Below are 20,007 nucleotides of genomic sequence, written 5' to 3'. Positions count from 1 at the left end.
TTGTCCAACACCGCCCACGTCTAACCTCATCCAACACACTGCCCCCCCACACCCCACCCCAGGGCAGTCGGATTGGACATCAACAACCAAGACTGCTGCTGCGTCTCAAAGTAATATGCACGCACGCACGCACACACACGTATGCACACACAACTGTTTACTGCAACATTTTGACAGGTTCCACCTTTGCCCTGTATGGGACAATGTTGGAGAGATTATCTGAGGAAGGTGGGGTTTAGGGTACACCCCTGTGTAGAACTCCAGAGAAAGTGTGGGGAGACAGAGAGATCAATCATTTGGAGACGATGCCTGGGCTCCCATCGATGTCCAGGATGTAAACAGAAGATGCGGTCCCTGTTGGAAGCACGTATTTGATGTAATGTTTCTAGCAGGATCTCGAGATCTCCTTTGGATAATCCAATATTCAGATAATTGATATTCGGATAATCAAGGTTCCTCTGTATATGGCCATTGCTGGTTACACACAAAAACCATTCCATTATTTCTCTTGATAAATAAGTGTGTGCTCTTAAATAAATGACTGATCAATATAAAAATGGAGGGTCCCACTGTTACCCTGCAGCTATATTTTGGCATTTACCCAAGAGATGTTAAGTAATTTTTCTTTGTTTTTTTTAATTACAGTGAACTGCCACAACTTGCTCCTTTGTTTTTCCTTTCTTGTCTGCTCTTAAAGCCCGCAGTGAGTGGTACCGTTATGTGAAATGTAGCGAGCTAGCCTGTAAATTTTAAGCTTTGTGTGGCTTTTGCTGTTTAATTGAGGACTACAGAACAGTGATAGCTTGTTTCTGATCTTGCCAGTAAAATGAAGGGAAAATGGAAAAGCCCTCACAACACCAGGCACCAAAGAGGTTTTGGCAGCAAGTTTGACAAAGGGCTTGCAGGTCACATTGATAGAACACGCAGTGGTGCGCAGGAACAGCAAAATGCAAGGGAGCAGGATGGTCCCAGCCAACCCAACGGGACAACTGGCAGGCCACCAGAAAACCAGGAGAACCAAGCTTGTGGCAAAGACATCGACCCTCTCGGCATATTGGCACAAAACGACGCAGGTTAGAGCTTGGAACTTCTCAATATTTTTACCATAATTGTGCAGCACTTTTAGGGTGGGCCACAAGACTGAGATATAGTTTTTTTAAATATATAGTATATGGTATTTATGACAAAAATACCAAAATGGTTTCCTGCTAATGAAACCATTAGGGGAGGTGACACCCGAGTGGTGTTATCATTGGACTGTTAATTCAGGGTCCCAGATAATGTTGTGGAGACCCAGGTTCAAGTCGCGCTATGGCAGATGGTGGATTTGGAATTCAATAAAAATCTGTCATTAAGAGTCAAAGGAATCCATTGCTAATCATTGGAAAAGCCCATCAGGCTCACTAGTGTCCTTTAGAACCGGAAACTGTCATCCCCCACCCCCACCATCCTCTAGCTTATCTCTCCACCCTTCAGGCTCTCTGCCTTTATTCCTAATGAAGGTCTTTTGCCCAAAATGTCGATTTTGCTGCTCGTCAGCTGCTGGCTGAACTGCTGTGGTCTTCCAGTACCACTAGTCCAGAATCCTTCCAGCACCACTAATCCAAAATCTGGTTTCCAGCATCTGCAGTCATTGTTTTTACCCTGTCATCCTTACCTGGTCTGACCTACATGTGACTCCAGACCCACAGCAATGTGGTTGACTCTTCACAACTCTCTGGGCAATTAGGGTTGGGCAATAAGTGCTTGCCTTAGCTGACAGTGCTTTCTCCCCACCCCCACCCTCCTCTAGCTTATCTCTCCACGCTTCAGGCTCTCTGCCTTTTAAATCTGATGAAGAGCTTTTGCCCGAAACGTCGATTTTACTGCTGCTCGGATGCTGCCTGAACTGCTGTGCCCTTCCAGCACCACTAATCCAAAATCTGGTTTCCAGCATCTGCAGTCATTGTTTTTACCCTGTCATCCTTACCTGGTCTGACCTACATGTGACTCCAGACCCACAGCAATGTGGTTGACTCTTCACGACTGAGCAATTAGGGATGGGCAATAAGTACTGGCCTTAGCTGACAGTGCCCTCACCCCATGAATGAAATTTGGAAAAAATAAATGTTTTTGATTGATGGTTCCTGTAAGAAGTGCTGCAGCCAATCTGAGTGCAGCAGGCTCTCATAAATAGCCGTTAGATACATTTTGTTTCAATGCTGTCAGTTAGGGAATCAACATTGGCCCCTTTTTTTTGTTTAAATGTCAAAGTTTAAAACCTTTGAGTGGCATGTGTGCTATCTTCCTGGCCTGATATTAGCTATACCAGTCTGACTAAAATATTTTAGTAATTAAACAATCTTTACATAGTAAAATGCTGTGAAGAATGTGAATTAGTTACTTCACATGTTTGCCCGAATACATCAATGCAGCCATCAACTATGTGACATTTTGGCTGGTTCTCCCTCAGTTTTTATGCACGCTGTCATGGAGTGGGCCTCAGTGCAGCCACTGAAATTTCAGCGATTGCTAACCCCAATGGCTATTTGTTAGGATTCTGGATCAAATCTTGGTGTCATTACGGGAATGAAAAGCCAGCGAGGGACTTCTCTACATTGTCATTAATGGCAACTGTGGAGAAGTAGGTGACCTGGCCTGTGCTCAGCTGCCACCAGAGTACAGATTCCACAGGGCAAAAGAATGTTTCCTTAAGAAAAAGCATACCAGTGCAATGTAAGTTGATAAGGTAGTGGTGATGGATATGCAGAACTTGGTATGGGATAAGATGCAGACAGCAGCATATTGGATGAACTGAAGTCTACATGCTGTTATAGATGGGAAGCTCTTCAGGGCAGCTCTGAAATAGTCTGGCATTGAGTTTCCACCAGCCGCCAGCACTATGACAGATTGTCTTGGCATTCATCAGATTGGCTGCTTCGTGTGAGAACTCTCATTTTGCAAATTGGCTGTTGTATTTGCTGCCATGTTGACATTCAACCTTTTGTTTGCAAAGCAAAGCACTTTCAGCTCACCTGACTGCAGGATAAAGGTTAACACTTTCTTGTGGCCCCATTATAACCTTGCAGTTGTAAATGCAATCACAAATTTCTGGGTCACCTGTAGACAAAATGGTAATCTCATCATTTCAGTTTTGCGGACGTTAAGAAAAACGGTATTAAATTGACATTTCTTGAAATCTCAGCCTTTTGAGATTATCAGAAGAAATAGCCAATTTAAAATGATTCTCCATCGTGATGGTGTATAACCCTACACCCTTCATCTTGATGCCTGATATTAGCAGCGAGAGATTGTGCAGGAATGAGATTATATTTAAGATTTTTAAAAATACTGTGCTGTTGACAAAGGAACCAGTACCATGACGTGACGTGAATGTTGAGTTGGCGGGGAGCTGAAGAGTGCAGGATGTTTGCCAGTCATTCTGCATCTCCATCAGGCCTCCCACACTGCTGTCTTGGCATCCCAGTTGCAAATGAGTTTGCAGTTTCGCTTCTTTTGTCGGGAATTGTCATTTCTCTTTGTACTTCCAGACAAGAATTCCTTTCCAATGAACACTTCGTCATGTGTGATGGGAATTGTTTTTAAAAATCCAAATTGTTGAAGAATCCTCAGCCAGCACCTGCAAAAGAAAAGTGATGGATTAATGATTCATAACTCTGATCCCTGGAGCAGTAGCTTGTCCTTTTATCCTCATAGATGTTGACAGGCGTTTTGCGCACTTTGTGACTGCTTGTTGATTTCTCTGTTTGTTTCTTTTTGCTGAGAAGAATCCAGGAGGGAGGAAGCTCACCAACAGCATAAACACTGGCACTGCCCAGTTGTTTCTCTGCCCTGACTTCTCCACGCAATCTAGATTTCCCTCTTTTCTTTTTTTGAAATTACTTCAGTGTCGGAATTTTTCGCCCACTGGTAAAACACTGTTGGACGTTCCTGCAAGCCATTTTTAAGAAAAACTAAATTGTTCATATGGTGGTGGAGGCAGATATGATAGGGGTGTTTGAGGGACTTTTAGATAAGCACATGAATATGCAAGGAATCAAGTAGGGGGGGTGAGGGGGCAGGATTTGGACTAAGGGCAGGCAGAAGGGATTCGTTTAATTTGGCCCAACATTGTGGGCCGAAGGGCCTGTTTTGTGCTGTACTGTTTTTTAAAAAAATGTAATTAAGTGATCGCAATGTAATCATGTCGCAGATTAATGCTGAAAACAACAGAAATTGCCCGTTTATGCAGTCTCTACCTTCTCTTGATATGTTTGGGGTCAAGTTGCCTGGTGTCAGGCACCTTTCAATACCTCGCCTTAAATCCCAATGCAAATTTTGTATCCCTAGACTAGGTAAGAGGATTTGGGGAGAGGGAGGTCCTGGCCCTCTCATTTCCCAATACCCTGGAACTTTGGTGCAGAGGTGATTAAACAGCGACAATGGTGTTCGGGAGCCCATCAGAAAAAAAGGAATCAAATATGGAGTTTGTGGATTTTAATTTTCTTTTTGGTTGCAGTTTCCCCAAGCCATTCATTGAGTATTTTAGAGATTCCGACATGGTTTGATTCAGCTGTCTGGGTGGGGACTTCTTAGCATCCGACGCAATCTGTCAGACTTGAATGGCCAAGGCCCAACACTGTTTTCAAAGCTTCTCCATTGAGCATTTATTAGGTGGGAGTGTGTGTGGGAAAGAGAAACCATCATAACCCCGGAGAAAGGCACTTAGCATGAAATCATGCTGTGAGGAATAATTTGGAAAGAGTTCTTTGCCAGACTGACAGGATTAATTATGTTCGGTCCCGTGGCTGTCAGCTTGCACAAACTCTTCCCCCACCCCCTGCAACCACCATTGGGAGAACTGTCTGCCTTGGGTTGGATTTTGTCTGAAATGTGAAAGCGCTGAAAGGTTGTGTTTGGCCTTGCAGAATCTGACAAGGACGAGGGCCAAGTGGATGCTGAACAGGCAGTAATCTCCGTCGTGCCAAAGCAGATAACATCAGGCCTCAGTTCACTGATGGCCAATTACAGCAGTTCATCAGACAGTGAAGGCGACCAGGGGCCAGAGGGTAAATCCAAACAAATGCATTTTTCTTCTCCTTTTGAAGGAAAACACTAGCGTCAATGTTTGTCTTTAAGACCTATCATCACATTAAATTAAACTGAGAGATTTAAGAGTAGACAGAGTGATGTGGTTTCATTAATTTTAACCCCATAATCATGGTGTCAGATGAGATTAGCACAGTGTTCTTTCAATTTCTGACCTGATTCTTGATCTAGTTCAGGCTGATGAATACCTCCTAGTTATGTGTGAAGTTTGCTGTTGCTGCCCTTGAACAGTGACTTTACTCATTCCTTGTCTTAGAGTCATAAAGCCATACAGCACAGAAACAGACCCTTCGATCCAACCAGTCCATGCAGAACATGATCTCAAACTAAGTTAGTCCCACCTGCCTGCTCCTGCTGCATTTCCCTCCAAACCTTCCCTGTTCATGTATCTATCCAAATACCTTCCAAACAATGTAATTGTACCCGCATTTACCACTCTGAGGAAGTTCATTCCATATGCAAATCACCCTCTATGTAAACATGTCTCTATCTGTTTTTTTAAATCTCTCCCTCTCACCTTAAAAATGCACCCCCTAGAGTTGAAATCCTCCATCCTAAGGAAACAACAACTACCATGAACTCTGTCTAACCTCCCATCATTTTATAAACCTCTATCAGATTGCCTCTCGACCTGCTATGCTCCAACAAGAGAAGTCCCAGCCGATCCAACCTTTCTTTATAACTCAAACCTCAAACACAGCAACATCCTGGTAAATCTCTTCTGAACCCTCTCCAACTTAATAATATCCTTTCCATAGCTGGGTGACCAGAACTGGCCACAGAAGAGGCCTGTACGACCTCAGCATGACTTCTCAACTCTTATACTCAAAGGACTGAGCAATGGAGGCAAGGTGTCAAATGCCATTTTGATCACCCTGTCTGTTTATGACTCAAACTTCAAAGAATTATGTTTCTGCACCCCTAGGCCCCTCAAACCCCAAGCTTCATCTGGGGATCTCTTGATTAAAGACATTTTCCTCTGTATGCTTCAGGTTTTGACGTTTGTGAGGTGTTAAACGATGTCCAGTTGTTATGGAAAAGCCACAGCTGCCGACTTAGAATTACTTGTGGTTGCCTGTCGCTATTTGATTCTGCTATTTGAAACTAAGTTCCTTGCTAAATAGTTACAGTGCAAATGTCTTTGATATGTGTAAAAACAGAGAAGACCACACTGAAGGTTAATTGGTGCCTAGTGGATAGAGAAATCTGCCATAAAATGTTGGTTTAACTAAAAGCTGCATTGGATACGCATTCTTCTTGGATGTTGAGAACAGTAATTGTGAAACTGTGGCTCTTGTCAGTCTCAGATTTTCAACTTTACTCAGTCTAGGAAGACAGTAAAATTGTATACTGATTTTTATACGATCAAAATGCAGCAATAGAACTTGGAGGATTGTAATTGCATATTTCTGTTAGAAATCCCCTTCCAGACTGTTGCCAAAGCTCCGGAGGAAAACAGCGTGCTGGGATCTGCACCAAGAAATGAGCAGGAGTTTAAAGAATGTTCAAGCAGTGTTCGAGGCTCAGAAACGCGTTGCCAATTCATCCCCAAGGGCAGAAGAAGAGGTAGAGGAAGAGGTCGTAACACACGAGGAAGGGGAACTTTCCGGCAGTCGCTAATACGTGGGCCAACCTTGCTTGAAATGGTGAGATCTTTGTTCTGCATTTGCACAGTCCTGCTTTGTAAGATGGGGTAGGTATGTTTCAAAACACACCTTTTATAGTTTTTTCATTTTTTCAGTGTTCAAAGCTGCATGCTGGTAGAAAATACGAAGAGAGCTCATAAAATAAATATAAATGTACGATAATGTAATTTGGTCAATTTGGAGATTTACTTCCCACTCCCATCGATTTTCTTCTTTTTTCTTTTCTTTTTGTTTTAAAATCTCTCTTGCTCTCTGGTATTGCAGAATTTTCTCCAACACTGTTAGTTATTGGGCAGTCACTTTTACTGCTGCCTTTCCTGAGGATAGTTGGCTCATTCCAGACTAGTGTCCCAAGTACTCGATCTGTAGTCTCAGCTTTATCCTTTGAGTGGTTGATTCATGACTTTTGGAAATTCCCTTTGCATTGCTCTTCACTGAGGGAGGGAATTCCAGAATTTTGACCCAGTGACACAGTGGGTCTACCTAAAGCGCATGGACTCCAACGACCCATGAAGGCAGTCCATCACCACCTTGCCAAGGACACCTGGGTTTGGGCAATAAATGCTGCACAGCCAGTGACGCCCATGTCCCATGAATAAAGAAAAAGAAATTAGCAGTTAAGGATGGTCATTAAGCTGGGAGGAGCTTTGAATTGCAGGAGGCCTCATAGTGAAGGGAGAGATGTTTGTCCTGAATTCTCTCATTAAGGGCAAGTTGAGCCATTGGCTGCGCTTTTGGTGCTGTGCACTCTTCATTCATAATAATGGTGTCTTCACATGTGTGTACACATCTGCTGTCCTAAGTGTCTCCCATCTTTAATGGCACTGCATAATTTTACTTGTAGGTGTAGGGAGTCTGGGAGACTATTTCTTTTATCCTAGAGATTTGTGTTCAAAAAGAAAAACACATTAAATTGGAACATTTCTGAGAGTGAAATGCTTGGAGAGGAGCTGGAGGAAAGTTTTAATCATCTTTTAACATTGGGTCACATAGTTGGGTCTAATGTTGCACAGAAAACATTTCAATCTTAAGCTTCAAAATAAGGTTTCTTATGGCAGGGACAAAAAAAAAATGTAGGCTGCTGATCTGTAGGAACCAGTTTTGCATCCACCTGAGACTGAGAGGTCAATGTCATGATCTAAAATCGAATGAACTTTCCCACTGTCAACTCAGTAGATATTAGTCATAGACTCATACAGCATGGAAGTAAATCCTTCAGTCTGACCAGTCCATGCTGACCATAATCCCAAACTGAACTAAATCCACAATACAAAGCAGTTTATAATTTTCCACAGTTACCTACAATTTACCGGCTTACCCAGCTGGTAACGAGGATAGCTAACTGGAAAAATTCACACAAACACGGTATAAAGTCAACTTTGTTCTGTGAGCTTCATATTGATTCCCAATGATTGATGACGGGTGCCGAAATTGGTGTGTTCCCCATTGTCACACATTTCACAGTGATCACAGTCATTCTTAAATAATAAAACGTGGGGGTAAGTGAGAAAAAATTCTCCTTAAAATAGAACACATTCCAGTGCCCGAGATAAGTACTGTAAAACTTTGGAGACTGATCGTTTCTTGAACATATATTTTTAAAATAGCCTCTTTCTAGTGTGATCATTCCTTGCAATCTTTGTTTCTTGTTTTGCAGTTGCTGGCTCCTGACATACGACACGAGAGAAATGTGATTTTGCAGTGTGTTCGGTACATTGTAGAAAACCAGTTTTTGGGCCTTGAGTCAAAGGTTAACGGTGTGGCGAAGACCCCTGTCCCGAGGGTGGCTTCATGTGAAGAAGTGCAAACGCACACAACTGCGGCTCATAATGAAACACATGGGTTCCAGGGAGAAGCTCCTGAACTTGAGCATTCTGCCAAGATCCCTGAAGCTGAGGATGTTGGTGAGGACCCCTCCCCTAAAGCTGAGGAGATTAGTGAGGAGCCAGAGATTTCCCCGGCAAATACAATATTAGCTTCCATAGGCCAAGTGACCTTGTCGGCTGTGGATGATGAAATTTGGGAGATGCCAGACACAGCAAGTGAAAGGTGATTAAGCAGAGCTTGACAGCTTACCACATGGACTGGGTAAAGATTTCCAACACAAATGAGATGACTGTACAGATTTCTGTAGACTTGCAATGTTTACTTCTAATAAATTAAATAGCTAAATTCTGTTTTGCTACCAGCAGGTTTCAGAATATTTGCTAAATTCTTCCCCACACACACACACACACACACACACACACACATACACACACACACACATACACACACACACACACACACACATACATACACACACACTGTTTTAAATATCTAAGAAGTTATTGGCATTTGCATACCATTGCCAATTTATTAATTCAGTTTTCCAAACAAAATCTTGTGATATTCGTATTAAATCTTCATTTTCTCAAAGTCAGGCGTTAAACATTTACTCTGGTCAACCCCCTCCATTTCTGCCAATGGCTGCACAGACTGATGTCCTGGGTCAAAAAGCTTAATGGGATAGCTGACCCCAACCATTCCTGAAAAATAAATTCAAGCAGCTAGGGGAAGCCCCTGTTTGAATTAAGCCCCAGTGTAGTAAAGGAATCCTTCAGCCATACCTCCCAACTTGTCACTTGTAATTTAAAACATTTTAAAAGAAGCCTCTGAGACGTATAATGCCAGATTTTGGTTTCAAACAGTAGAAGCTCCCCTTTTTCCCTTCAGCTGAAGTAAAATGTTTGCTGTTCTATACAGGACAAGTGTTTTCTGGCCTTGGTGCCGTTTGGAACGCCTCAGCAGGCCAGATGGCATCTGCAGAGAGAGAAATTGAACATCACTGATGAAACGTCGTTGACCCAAAACGTTAACTCTTCCTCTTTCCGGGAATTTTCCCAACATTTTCTGCTTCCATTTCAGATTTCCACAGTATTTTGCTTTTGTCCACTTTCCACAGGCTATGTTCTGGTTAGAAGGCCCATCAAGTTGCATCAGCCGATATTTCTACATTACAATTTGCAACCCGCCCTCCCCAATAAACCTCTGGTAGAATTGTGTGATGTTCCCAAAAGGGTAGGAGCAATGTTGAAGTGAAACAATGGCAAGGGATGACACTGTTTAAACAATGTGCAATCATTGTGGAGACTCACCACAAATGGAGATTGTGCACATGACCTTGTGTCGATTTATCTGAAAGTAGCAATTTGTTCACAAAGTCTTAATTATGTTCTGCAGCAGTTCAGGAATCATAAAAATACAACATTGACCCGGTTGGACTCTAAATGTTAAAACAGAACCAGGTGTTGCAGCTTTGTGAATTGTGGGAGGGGGAGCACGTGTTTTTTTTTAAACTGAAGGCAGACATAAGCCATTAGTCTGTGTGACTAAATGCTGAGAGCACCTGGAACATGTGGGTTTTAAAAAAAAAGTGCTTGATCTTTGGATCAACTGTGATCCTTGAGTAGCATTGATTGGGATCAGTGTCCAGTGTGGATTGGAGAGATCACTAGGAGCAGCTGTGGAGAATCGAGTGCAAGATCTGTATTTTCTGTTTCAGCCAACATTGGTGCAGGAAACAAGCTGGAGGGGATCCTGCACAATTTACTGTGGCCCGAGAGGAGAATTCCCAGTGTTATTGTTTTTGCCATTGGGCTAGTTCCAGCACACACTATAATCTGGTATGAATTTGTCCAGTATGTTTAATCTTTGAATTTGGCCAATATGTTTAATCTTGAGACTCAGCTGTGACTAGTAATAGCCATATGCAATTCTTCAACAGTATGCCAAATGGAATAGAACACAGAGAACTCTCCCTGCATTCTTCGAATGTGAACAAGCCATGCTTCCTGCATGGAAAGTATATGCGTTGACAGATGTTGTATCAATGTACAGATTGTTAGTCTAAAGGGACCGAACATTCAGTGCTCTATGAACAGGAGAGACTTGGGGACTGGCTGGGTGAGTGGGAGGCCAGGCAGATGATGATCCAATGATCATCTTTCGCTAGTCTCTTTAAGACCCTGTTATTGGTTCAAAGTTTTGCCCCTTGGCACAGTGGTTTGCACAGCTGCCTCACAGCACCGAAAGTGCAGGTTCGATCCCACCTTCGGTATGGAGTTTGCACATTCTCCCCGTGTCTGCTTGGGGTTTCCTCCGGGTGCTCCGGTTCACTCCCACAGCCCACAGATGTGCAGGTTAGGTGAATTGGCCATGCTAAATTGCCCATAGTGTCCAGGGATGCATAGTCTAGGTGGGTTAGCCATGGGAAATGCAGGGTTACAGGGATAAAAAGGGTGCTCTTCAGAGGGTTGGCATGGACTGGATGGACCGAATGGCCTGCTTCCACACTGTAGGGGTTCTATGATTTCTTTGTTGAAAGTAATTCAGGCAGAGCTGATTATTTATGTAATGGTGTGAAGTGTTAGTCCACACTAGTCAGAGATTGCTGTGCTTATTGAAAGCTGCCAAAAACCAGTTTGCCTATTTACAGCTCCCCTCTGAAGGTACAGATTGACTTCCAGTCTTATTTTTACATTATAGGAGAATAATGAATCAACTCATCATTGCCTCATTTAACTTCTTTCTTTCTTTAGCCCTTTGCAAGCCTGAATAGGCCATTAAATACTCATCATACTGACTTGACTTCTAATACTATTGTATAGGGAAGTTCTGGTAATTCTGATGCCAAAAACTAAACTCCCAAGTGTAGCAGCCAGATTATTTTGGTGATTTATTGGTCTTGGCTGTCAGTAAACAACTTGTGGCTCATTTGTTCCGTGCTAAGAATGATTTTTCCCAGTATCTCCACTTCCCACTCATCTCTTTGTTATATCTTACTGCATTCTGAAGGACATCTTTTCCACTGTTTGGCTCTGGGAAAAATGCATGTTGTAATCTATCTATAGTACTCCCCAGTGCCCTCCTCGTGCAGTTTGCATTTTATTAAATTGAGCAAAGCTGATGGGAGTGATGGTCAAAAGGCCTTCTCTTGTATAGCCAGAAGCAGGGTGGGGGTTGGTCGGACTTCCAAGAGCTCTTATTAGATGATCGTTCTGGTTCCAGTGCTGTCATACCAGCCTCTGCACTGTCTGTGCATTGTGCTTGAACTACCTATAGGATGTAGTACAGCAATTAATGAGTCATACAGATGTAGCACAGAAACAGACCCTTTGGTCCAACTTATCCATGCCCAACCCAATCTTGTCCCAACTGCCAGCACCCGACCCATATCCTTCCAAACCCTTCATCAAGAATCCGTTGTGATCGGTACAAGAAACCCAGGAACGATGGGATTATGAAGTCATCATTACTTCCCCATACTTTTCAACTTGCAAGCCACTCTAATTTGGACATGATCTTTCCCAATATTCAATTAACATCCTAGAATTCCAGTTAGAGTCATAGAGATGTACGGCATAGAGAAAGGCACTTTAGTCCAACTAGTCCATGCCAGCCAGATATCCTAGATTAATCCTTTACCCTGGGAAAAAACCCTTGGCTCATCACCTGGTCCATCCTTGTCATGATTTTATAAACTTCCAATAGATCAGCCCCTGATGTTCCAGGTAAAATAACCCCAGCCTATTCAGCCCACACAAACCCTCAAATAGCTCAAACCCTCCAATCCAGGCAATATCCTTGAAAATCTTTTCTGCACCCTTCCAAGTTTAACAACCTCTTTACTCCAGCAGCGAGATCAGAATTTAATGCAGTATTCCAAAAGTACCCTAACCAATGTCCTGTACAGCCTCAACATGACCTCCCAACTCCTGTACTCAATACACTGACCAACAATATCTATTGTTGGAGCAGGACTATAGTGATTCGAGGTGGAAGCCCATTACCACTTCAATGATAGAGATTAACAACAGATTTGAGGCCCTTCCAACCAACCAGCCTCACCTTGAGAGAGGAAAAATAATGTTCCATGTTTTCCTTGACAAGTTCTGAGGGTGATATTGCAATGATGTTATACAGGAAAATGCTGGGGAATCTCCATCGGTCTGGTAGCATCTGTCGAGTGAGATACAGTTAACGTTTTGAGACTGATATGGGTTCTTTTGACAATTGAAAGCCCCTGTGCAGTTGGCCGGCAGGGGCAGAGGGAGTTTGGTGTGAGTGGGACAGATTGCGAGGGTGCTCATACCAAAAGTCAAAGCGAGTGCTAGTGGTGGTGAAGGAGAGCCAGAGTGAGGTGACAAATAAGTACAAATGAAGGCATAACCAGTGGACAGTGAGTCGATGCTGCTGAGCGCTGGGGTGAGGGGTTCACATTCTGAAGTAGTTCAATCCTGGAGGCTATAAATGCCAAAGCAGGAAATGACATTGGGTTCCTCCAGCTTGCGTTGAGCCCTGTTGGAACACTGTATAGGCCCAGAGTGAAGATGTTAGCATGGGAACAAGGGGGTTTGTTAACATGGCAAGTGACTGAAAGGTCAGGGTCATTCTAACGGACAGAACGGAGATGCTCAATAAGGAGGTCACCCAGGCTGCTTTTGGTCTCCGATGTCAAGAAGACTCCATTGTGACCAGCGAATGGAGTAGACAGTAGGGCAGAGTGAAATGCTGCTTCACCTGGGGAATGTCTTTAGGGCCTCGAACAGAGAGGAAGATGGGTTTCAATGGACTTTGTGCAATTGTGTGAGAAGGTGCCCTAGGTTGAGTTTTTTTTTAAATTCATTCACGGGATGCGAGCATTACTGGCTAGGCTAACATGTAGTAACCAAGAGTCTGGAAGTGTTAAAAGTGATGGAGGTGTGAGGCAGAGCCCCTGTGATATCTGGCCAGATTAATGCTCTGCATTCAAATCTTGCCACATTGGCTGGTAAATCTTAATCTCAATTAAAAATCTTGAGCCTAAAGCTAGCCTCAGTAATGATAAACTGACATCAATTGTTCTAAAAGCCCATCTGGTTCACTAGTATCATGTAGCGAAGGAAATCTGCCATCCTTACCTCGTCTGGCCAATGTGACTCCAGACCCACAGCCAATGGGGATGATGCAAAACCACCCTCTGAAATGACCTAGCCACACTGATCAAACAGTGTTTGGGATGGTAACAAATAGGGTGGCACGGTGGTTCAGTGGTTAGCACTGCTACCTCACGGAACCTGGGACCCTAGTTCAATCCCATTTTCGGGCGACTGTGTGGAATTTGCATATTCTTCCTGTGTCACTGTGTGTGCGCAATCCAGTTCCTCCTACAGTCCAAATGTGCAGGCTAAATTACCCATAGGGTCCAGGAATGTGCAAGCTAGGTAGATTAGCCATGGGAAATGTTGGGCTACAGGGATAGGTTAGGTAGGTGGGTCTGGCCACATGTTCTTAGGAGGGTAAGTGTGGACTTGATGGGCCAAATGACCTGCTTCCACACTGCAGGGATTATGTGATTCAATGATAAATGCTGTCCTTGCTGGTGTTCATTTGTAGCCTGGGGTGTCCCACGCTGTTCCGCTGCACTGCTGTGGTAGTGTCTGTTTCTGTGTGTGCCAGTGGTCATTGGGCCCTGATGGCTGCAGAAAGGGAGTAAGGGAGGAACAAGGTCTGACCACCATTTCAAACTTGGCAAAATGGGCAGATTTACAAAGGGGCCAAACAGTAACTTTTGAGCGCTTCCACTCGGGAAAAGGGGCAGCAGAGTGGACTGGCTGACCCTGCATCGAAACCTGCATTATTGGCAGAGGGTACACAATGATGAATGAGTGAGTGTCAAATAAAGACATCTTTTCATTCTGCAAGTTTAACTTTTAGGGCAGTGGTTGATAGTGAGCCGCTCACATTAACATTTAACTTTTGTACTTACTGCTCAACTGCACAAGTCTGCACTGTGATGCTGAACGGAATGTGTTTGTCATATCCTATTGCAACGATTTAGGGTCAATGCCAACAGATACAGAGGAGTGCAAGTTCAGAGAGAAGGTTCACTCGACAGATTCGAGTTATCCTAGCAGGGAAAGATTAGGCCTGCATCCATAGGAATTTGAGTTTGTGACTTCCGTATGCCAGGGTCAGGCAATTGTGGAACAGAAACCATTTTGCAATAACAGTCAATGCAGCCAAGCAGTGATGCATCCCTTTCAACTTCACCATCCACAGCCTCAACAATGGTGGCCTCTCTAGTTCTTTGCTAGAGCTCAAGACAGTTTCAATTGTTGGTAGCCCACTGTTCTGGAATGATTGCTTTTTTCTCGGTCGTTTGCCTGTCCTAATATGGATAGATGTAATGCTGCAATCTCCGTCAAACTGACCAAGTGCTAAATCCCTGGAGATCCTTTTTTTTTCTTATCTTTCTTCCACCACCAGGAAGATAGGAAAACACCCGGGTGGCCAGTGACAAACACTGCCCTTCACATAAAAGGACAATGCTGTGTGGACATTCCTGTTTCTTTTTTTTTTTCACCCCATGTTGTGTGTGTGCAGGGGAGATCCTTTTTATTGAATTCTCTTGAACTCGATCTCTGAAAATGAGGTGTGCTGCTTTGGTCCAGATATAAACTCAGTTAAACCTCCACATTTGATGGAAATTTAATGGCCGAATAAATTAGCTGGACCTGACCTAATCATTAGGAGTCCGTACCAACTTACTTGTCTGCGGGCAATTTGGATAAATACCAAAACTATGCAATCAGACAGGCATATATTGAAAGGTGATTGATTTCCTGTAGTTTTAGCATCTGAACGTGCCTCTGAGAACAAATGCTTTGTTAAGCAGGTATAAATATTTTTGTTGGAGCTCCAAGACCATCTTCATTTGAGTTTACGCTCAATTTGTTTGCATTGTTACTTCAGAGTGCGTTTTTGATTTTAAGGGAACAATTCCTCGGATTTTTCGACAGGTGACAAAAAAATCGGGAGAAAAGATGTCGTGATTTGACCGGTTTCAGGGACATCAGTTCACAAAAGCAAGGAAGCTTGCTCCAACAGGAACTGCCAGAAAAAGAAACAAAGACTTGCATTCACGGAGCTCCTTTCCCAACCTTCAGACAGCCTAACGTGGCTTACACGTGATAATGTTCTTTTGAAAGTGCGGTTTCAACCATAAAACCTTGCCTGAGGTTTTCTGTCCGTTCAGCACTTCTCACTTTGACCTGCAACATCCCCTCTCCTCTCAATCAATGCGGGCATTTTATAAGGTTACCTTGGTTGGGAGATTATTGGTCAGGGCACCAGGGAGTGTTCTAGTCCCTCTCTAAATGTAGTCATGGAATCTCTGACATCTGCCTGAGGACACGGATGGAGTGTTAATGTCATGTCTTATGTGAAAGAATGCCCTTATCAGAGTGCAACCCTCCCTTAGGATCTTGCTTCATTATCGCCCTGGGGTAAAGTCTCCTGTTATGGACTAGACCAAAACAGCTCAAAATATGTTAAGCACACAGCCTAGATGCTTAACATTTTCTTATTTTAAAGACAAATGCCAAGTGTTGCATTCCAGATGCAATTCGATTGATCAAATTACTAATCTTGAAGAAAAATGAACTTTATTTATACAGTACAGTTACAATACGATAAAAGAAAAAAGAAATTGGAATTACATAACTCTATTGGAAAATTTAACAGATTAATTAACTACTAAACAGTAACCAATAGAGTCTCTGTGGAGTTAGAATGTTCTCCTCATCTCCGTGTGGGTTTCCACCGGGTGCTCTGGTTTCAGTCCACAGTCCAAAGATATGTGAGGGGTGGCACGGTGGCTCAGTGGTTCGCACTGCTGCCTCACAGCGCCAGAGACCCGGGTTTGATTCCAGCCTTGGGCACTACCTGTTTGCACATTCTCCTTGTGTCTGCATGGGTTTTCTCCAGCTGCTCTGGTTTTCTCCCACAGTTCAAAGTTGTGCAGTTTGGGTGGAATGACCATGCTAAATTACCCCTAGTGTCCAGGGATGTGTAGGTTAGGTATGTTAGTTGTGGGAAGTGCAGGGTTACAGGGATAGGTGGGGTCGGTCTGGGTGGGATGTTCCTAGGAGGGTCAATGTGGTCTCATTAGGCTGAATGGCCTGCTTCCACACTGTAGGGATTCTGTAGAATAACATATCATAAACACACCATTGGCAGATTCAGTAAAATACGCAGTTCTCACATGCAATTCACTCGTCCGGGAGGAAAAACTTTGAGGAATTTCTGAGAGGCAGAGTAACAGGGAAGGATGTACTGCAGCCTCCAAACCCAGCTTCAAGCCTCAGCAACTGCTTGAGAAAAACTAAAACGAAAAATGCTGGTTGGGTGGGAGCTTGACCCCACCCTTTCAGGCTACTCCTAATGTTCCTATTTTTAAAAAAAACCCAAGTCCTCACGAGCTGTTTATTGGATTCATGTAGACAGCTCGACACCCTCTGTTTTGAAGAGAAGTTTTAGGACAAATAAAAACAGTGTAAAATACATCTCTTAAAGAGATAGTATTGTCAAGCTCTGAATGGGACATAAACCAATGACTATCTACTACAGAGTTGTGAATATTACCGCTGAACCAAGGCTGAATAGTCAATTCACCTTCATCCCTCTGTGTTAGATCCAGTTGAACATTGGCATTCACATTTCCCTGCTACTGCTCTTTTTGCTGAACTTTACAGTCACTGCTTAGAGTCAGAATCTGCAAAATGATCTCCTACGACCTCTTCCATCAGGCAGAAGATACAGAAGCTTGAACACACACACATCCCAGCTGTTATGAGACTGATGAATGGACTCTCTAGCCTCAGACAATGCTGGTCTTGCTGATGTTGATGCTGACTATTGTACGCCCTGTGCAACAAAACCTGTATGCTGCTGTCTAAGTTTCTTTGATCTGTGCATCCTTGCTGACCATGATCTGCCTGTATTGCATGTAAACAGAGCTTTTCACTGTACTTCGATACACGTGACAATAAACAACTCAATTAATCAATCGAAGGATTCTTTCAGCTTTCCTTTGTATTTATTAGTGCAAAGAGATCCCGTACTGTGGAAGTAGGCACCATTGCCAAACCACAGCAGGCAATTGTGTTTAGCGGTTTCTCCACAACTGTTGTTTAGGGAATGCTGCAATCCAAATGTTTTTATTTGTGAGGACTTTTCACGGATTTCTGTCCTTTGATCCTTTCCTCCTGTGTCATTGCAAGATGGACCTGAGTTGGAAAACCATGTTTAAGATGTTAATGACTTAAAGGCTGTGTGTGTGTGCGTGTCTGTGTGCACACATGTATGTGTTTGTGTATCTGTGTGCATGTGTGTGCATGCACATATGTGTGTGTGTATGTGTGTGCATGTGTCTGTCTGTGTGTGTGTGTGTGTTTCTAGACCCAGTGGAGATAAAGGTCAGTGTAACTGTAGGATGCAGATAAACGCGTTCCTGATTCAAGCCAAGAATTCCAGTAATCTAATGGTTATCTTTTTTATTTGAGGGGGAATAAGTTCTGTGGTTTGATGTGTATACCATATGTTATTAATTGGAAAATGTTCACTGTGTTCCTCCTCTTCATCAATGATTTTTCCTCATTCTTAAGGTCAGAAGTGGGAATGTTCATTGACAATCACTAATGTTTAGCACTGTTCACAGCTCCTCCCATCTGTGTCCACGTGCAACAAGATCTGGACAATATGGTCTTGACTGACAAGTGGCAAGTAATGTTTGTGCCAGATAATGACCATTTACAACAGGAGAGAAGCTAACCATGTCCCCTTGATGCTCAATGGTATTACCATGGCTGAACCCTACACTATCTGCAGATGACACCAAAATTGGAGATGTAGTGGACAACGAAGAAGGTTACCTCAGATTACAATGGGATCTTGATCAGATGGGCCAATGGGCTGAGAAGTGGCAGATGGAATTTAATTTAGATAAATGTGAGGTGCTGCATTTTGGGAAAGCAAATTTTAATAGGGCTTATACACTTAATGGTAAGGTCCTAGAGAGTGTTGCTGAATAAATAGACCTTGGAGTGCAGGTTCTTAACTCCTTGAAAGTGGAGTCGCAGGTAGATAGGATAGTGAAGAAGGCGTTTGGTATGCTTTCCTTTATTGGTCAGAGTATTGAGTACAGGAGTTGGGAGGTCATGTTGCAGCTATGCAGGGCATTGGTTAGGCCACTGTTGGAATATTGCGTGCAATTCTGGTCTCCTTCCTATCAGAAAGATGTTGGGGTTCAGAAAAGATTTACAAGGATGTTGCCAGGATTGGAGAATTTGAGCTATAGGGAGAGGCTAAACAGGCTGGGACAGTTTTCTCTGGAGCATCGGTGGTTGAAGGGTGACCTTATAGAGGTTTATAAAATCATGAGGGTCATGGATAGGATAAATAGACAAAGTCTGGGGTGGGGGAGTCCAGAACTAGAGGGCATAGGTTTAGGGTGAGAGGGGAAAGATATAAAAGAGACCTAAGGGGCAATTTTTTCATGCAGAGGGTGGAACGTGTATGGAATGAGCTGCCAGAGGATGTGGTGGAGGCTGGTACAATTGCAACATTTAAGAGGCATTTAGATGGGTATATGAATAGGAAGAGTTTGGAGGGATATGGGCCGGGTGCTGGCAGGTGGGACAAGATTGGGTTGGGATATGTGTTTGGCATGGACCAGTTGGACCGAAGGGTCTGTTTCCATGCTGTACATCTCTATAACTCTATGACTATCAATATCATGGGGATTGCCAGAAATAAACTGGATCAGCCCTGCAAATACTTTTGCCTCAAGAGTAGGTCAGAGGCTAGGAATCTTGCAGCGAGTAATTCCCTCCTGACTCTTCAAAGCTTGTCCACCATCTACAAGGCATAAATCTCGAATACGAACGCGTTCTCTTCACTTGCCTGGATGGGTGCCTCTGCAACAACACTCAAGAAGCTTGACACCATTCAGGACAAGGCAGCCCGTTTGACTGGCACCACATTCTAATACAGATCACATTCTGTCATTTCTGGTGAATCCCACAGCAAGATGTCATGATTGTGCGGTTATGGTTGAGTAACGTACAGGAAAAGAAAGTCTTTAAGGCTCGTTTTTTTTTAATGCAGATCACATTCTAAGGTGCTAATCTGATTGTAACAGGATAAGAGCGTAAAAACATGGCTGCCATACAATTATCAGCTGTCTACACCACTCTTACATGGATTACCGACAGACATACCAGACATGTAAAAGCTCCCAGTCCAGGAGACCATCAAATCCTTGAAAGTTCATTGTGAGAAAGTTCATTGGATTTTGACCAGAACAAAAGCTAAGAACCACAAGTGGGAAGTGAGCTGTTTTGAAATATCAAGATCTCATATCACTCTGTTTTTGCACAGATCATCTGAGTTTCAAGGATGTTGCCAGGGT

At 43.3% G+C, this 20,007-nt stretch overlaps 1 protein-coding gene across 2 annotated transcripts in view; it reads left to right on the top strand.

The window, feature by feature from the left end:
• Positions 1-8,922, top strand: part of nufip1 (nuclear FMR1 interacting protein 1) — a 32,398-nt gene extending 23,476 nt beyond the window's left edge. For both annotated transcript variants that reach the window (XM_043700314.1, XM_043700313.1), the window contains exons 6-9: positions 823-1,073; positions 4,908-5,048; positions 6,505-6,734; positions 8,392-8,922. In XM_043700314.1, the coding sequence (XP_043556249.1) occupies positions 823-1,073; positions 4,908-5,048; positions 6,505-6,734; positions 8,392-8,787 (1,018 nt within the window). In that variant the 3' untranslated portion in view covers positions 8,788-8,922. The remainder of the gene's footprint in view (positions 1-822; positions 1,074-4,907; positions 5,049-6,504; positions 6,735-8,391) is intronic.
• The last annotated feature ends 11,085 nt before the right edge of the window (positions 8,923-20,007 follow it).

Source organism: Chiloscyllium plagiosum, chromosome 12, assembly GCF_004010195.1.
Source record: "Chiloscyllium plagiosum isolate BGI_BamShark_2017 chromosome 12, ASM401019v2, whole genome shotgun sequence".
NCBI lineage: Eukaryota > Metazoa > Chordata > Chondrichthyes > Orectolobiformes > Hemiscylliidae > Chiloscyllium > Chiloscyllium plagiosum.
This window is presented reverse-complemented; position numbering and strand designations above follow the sequence as displayed.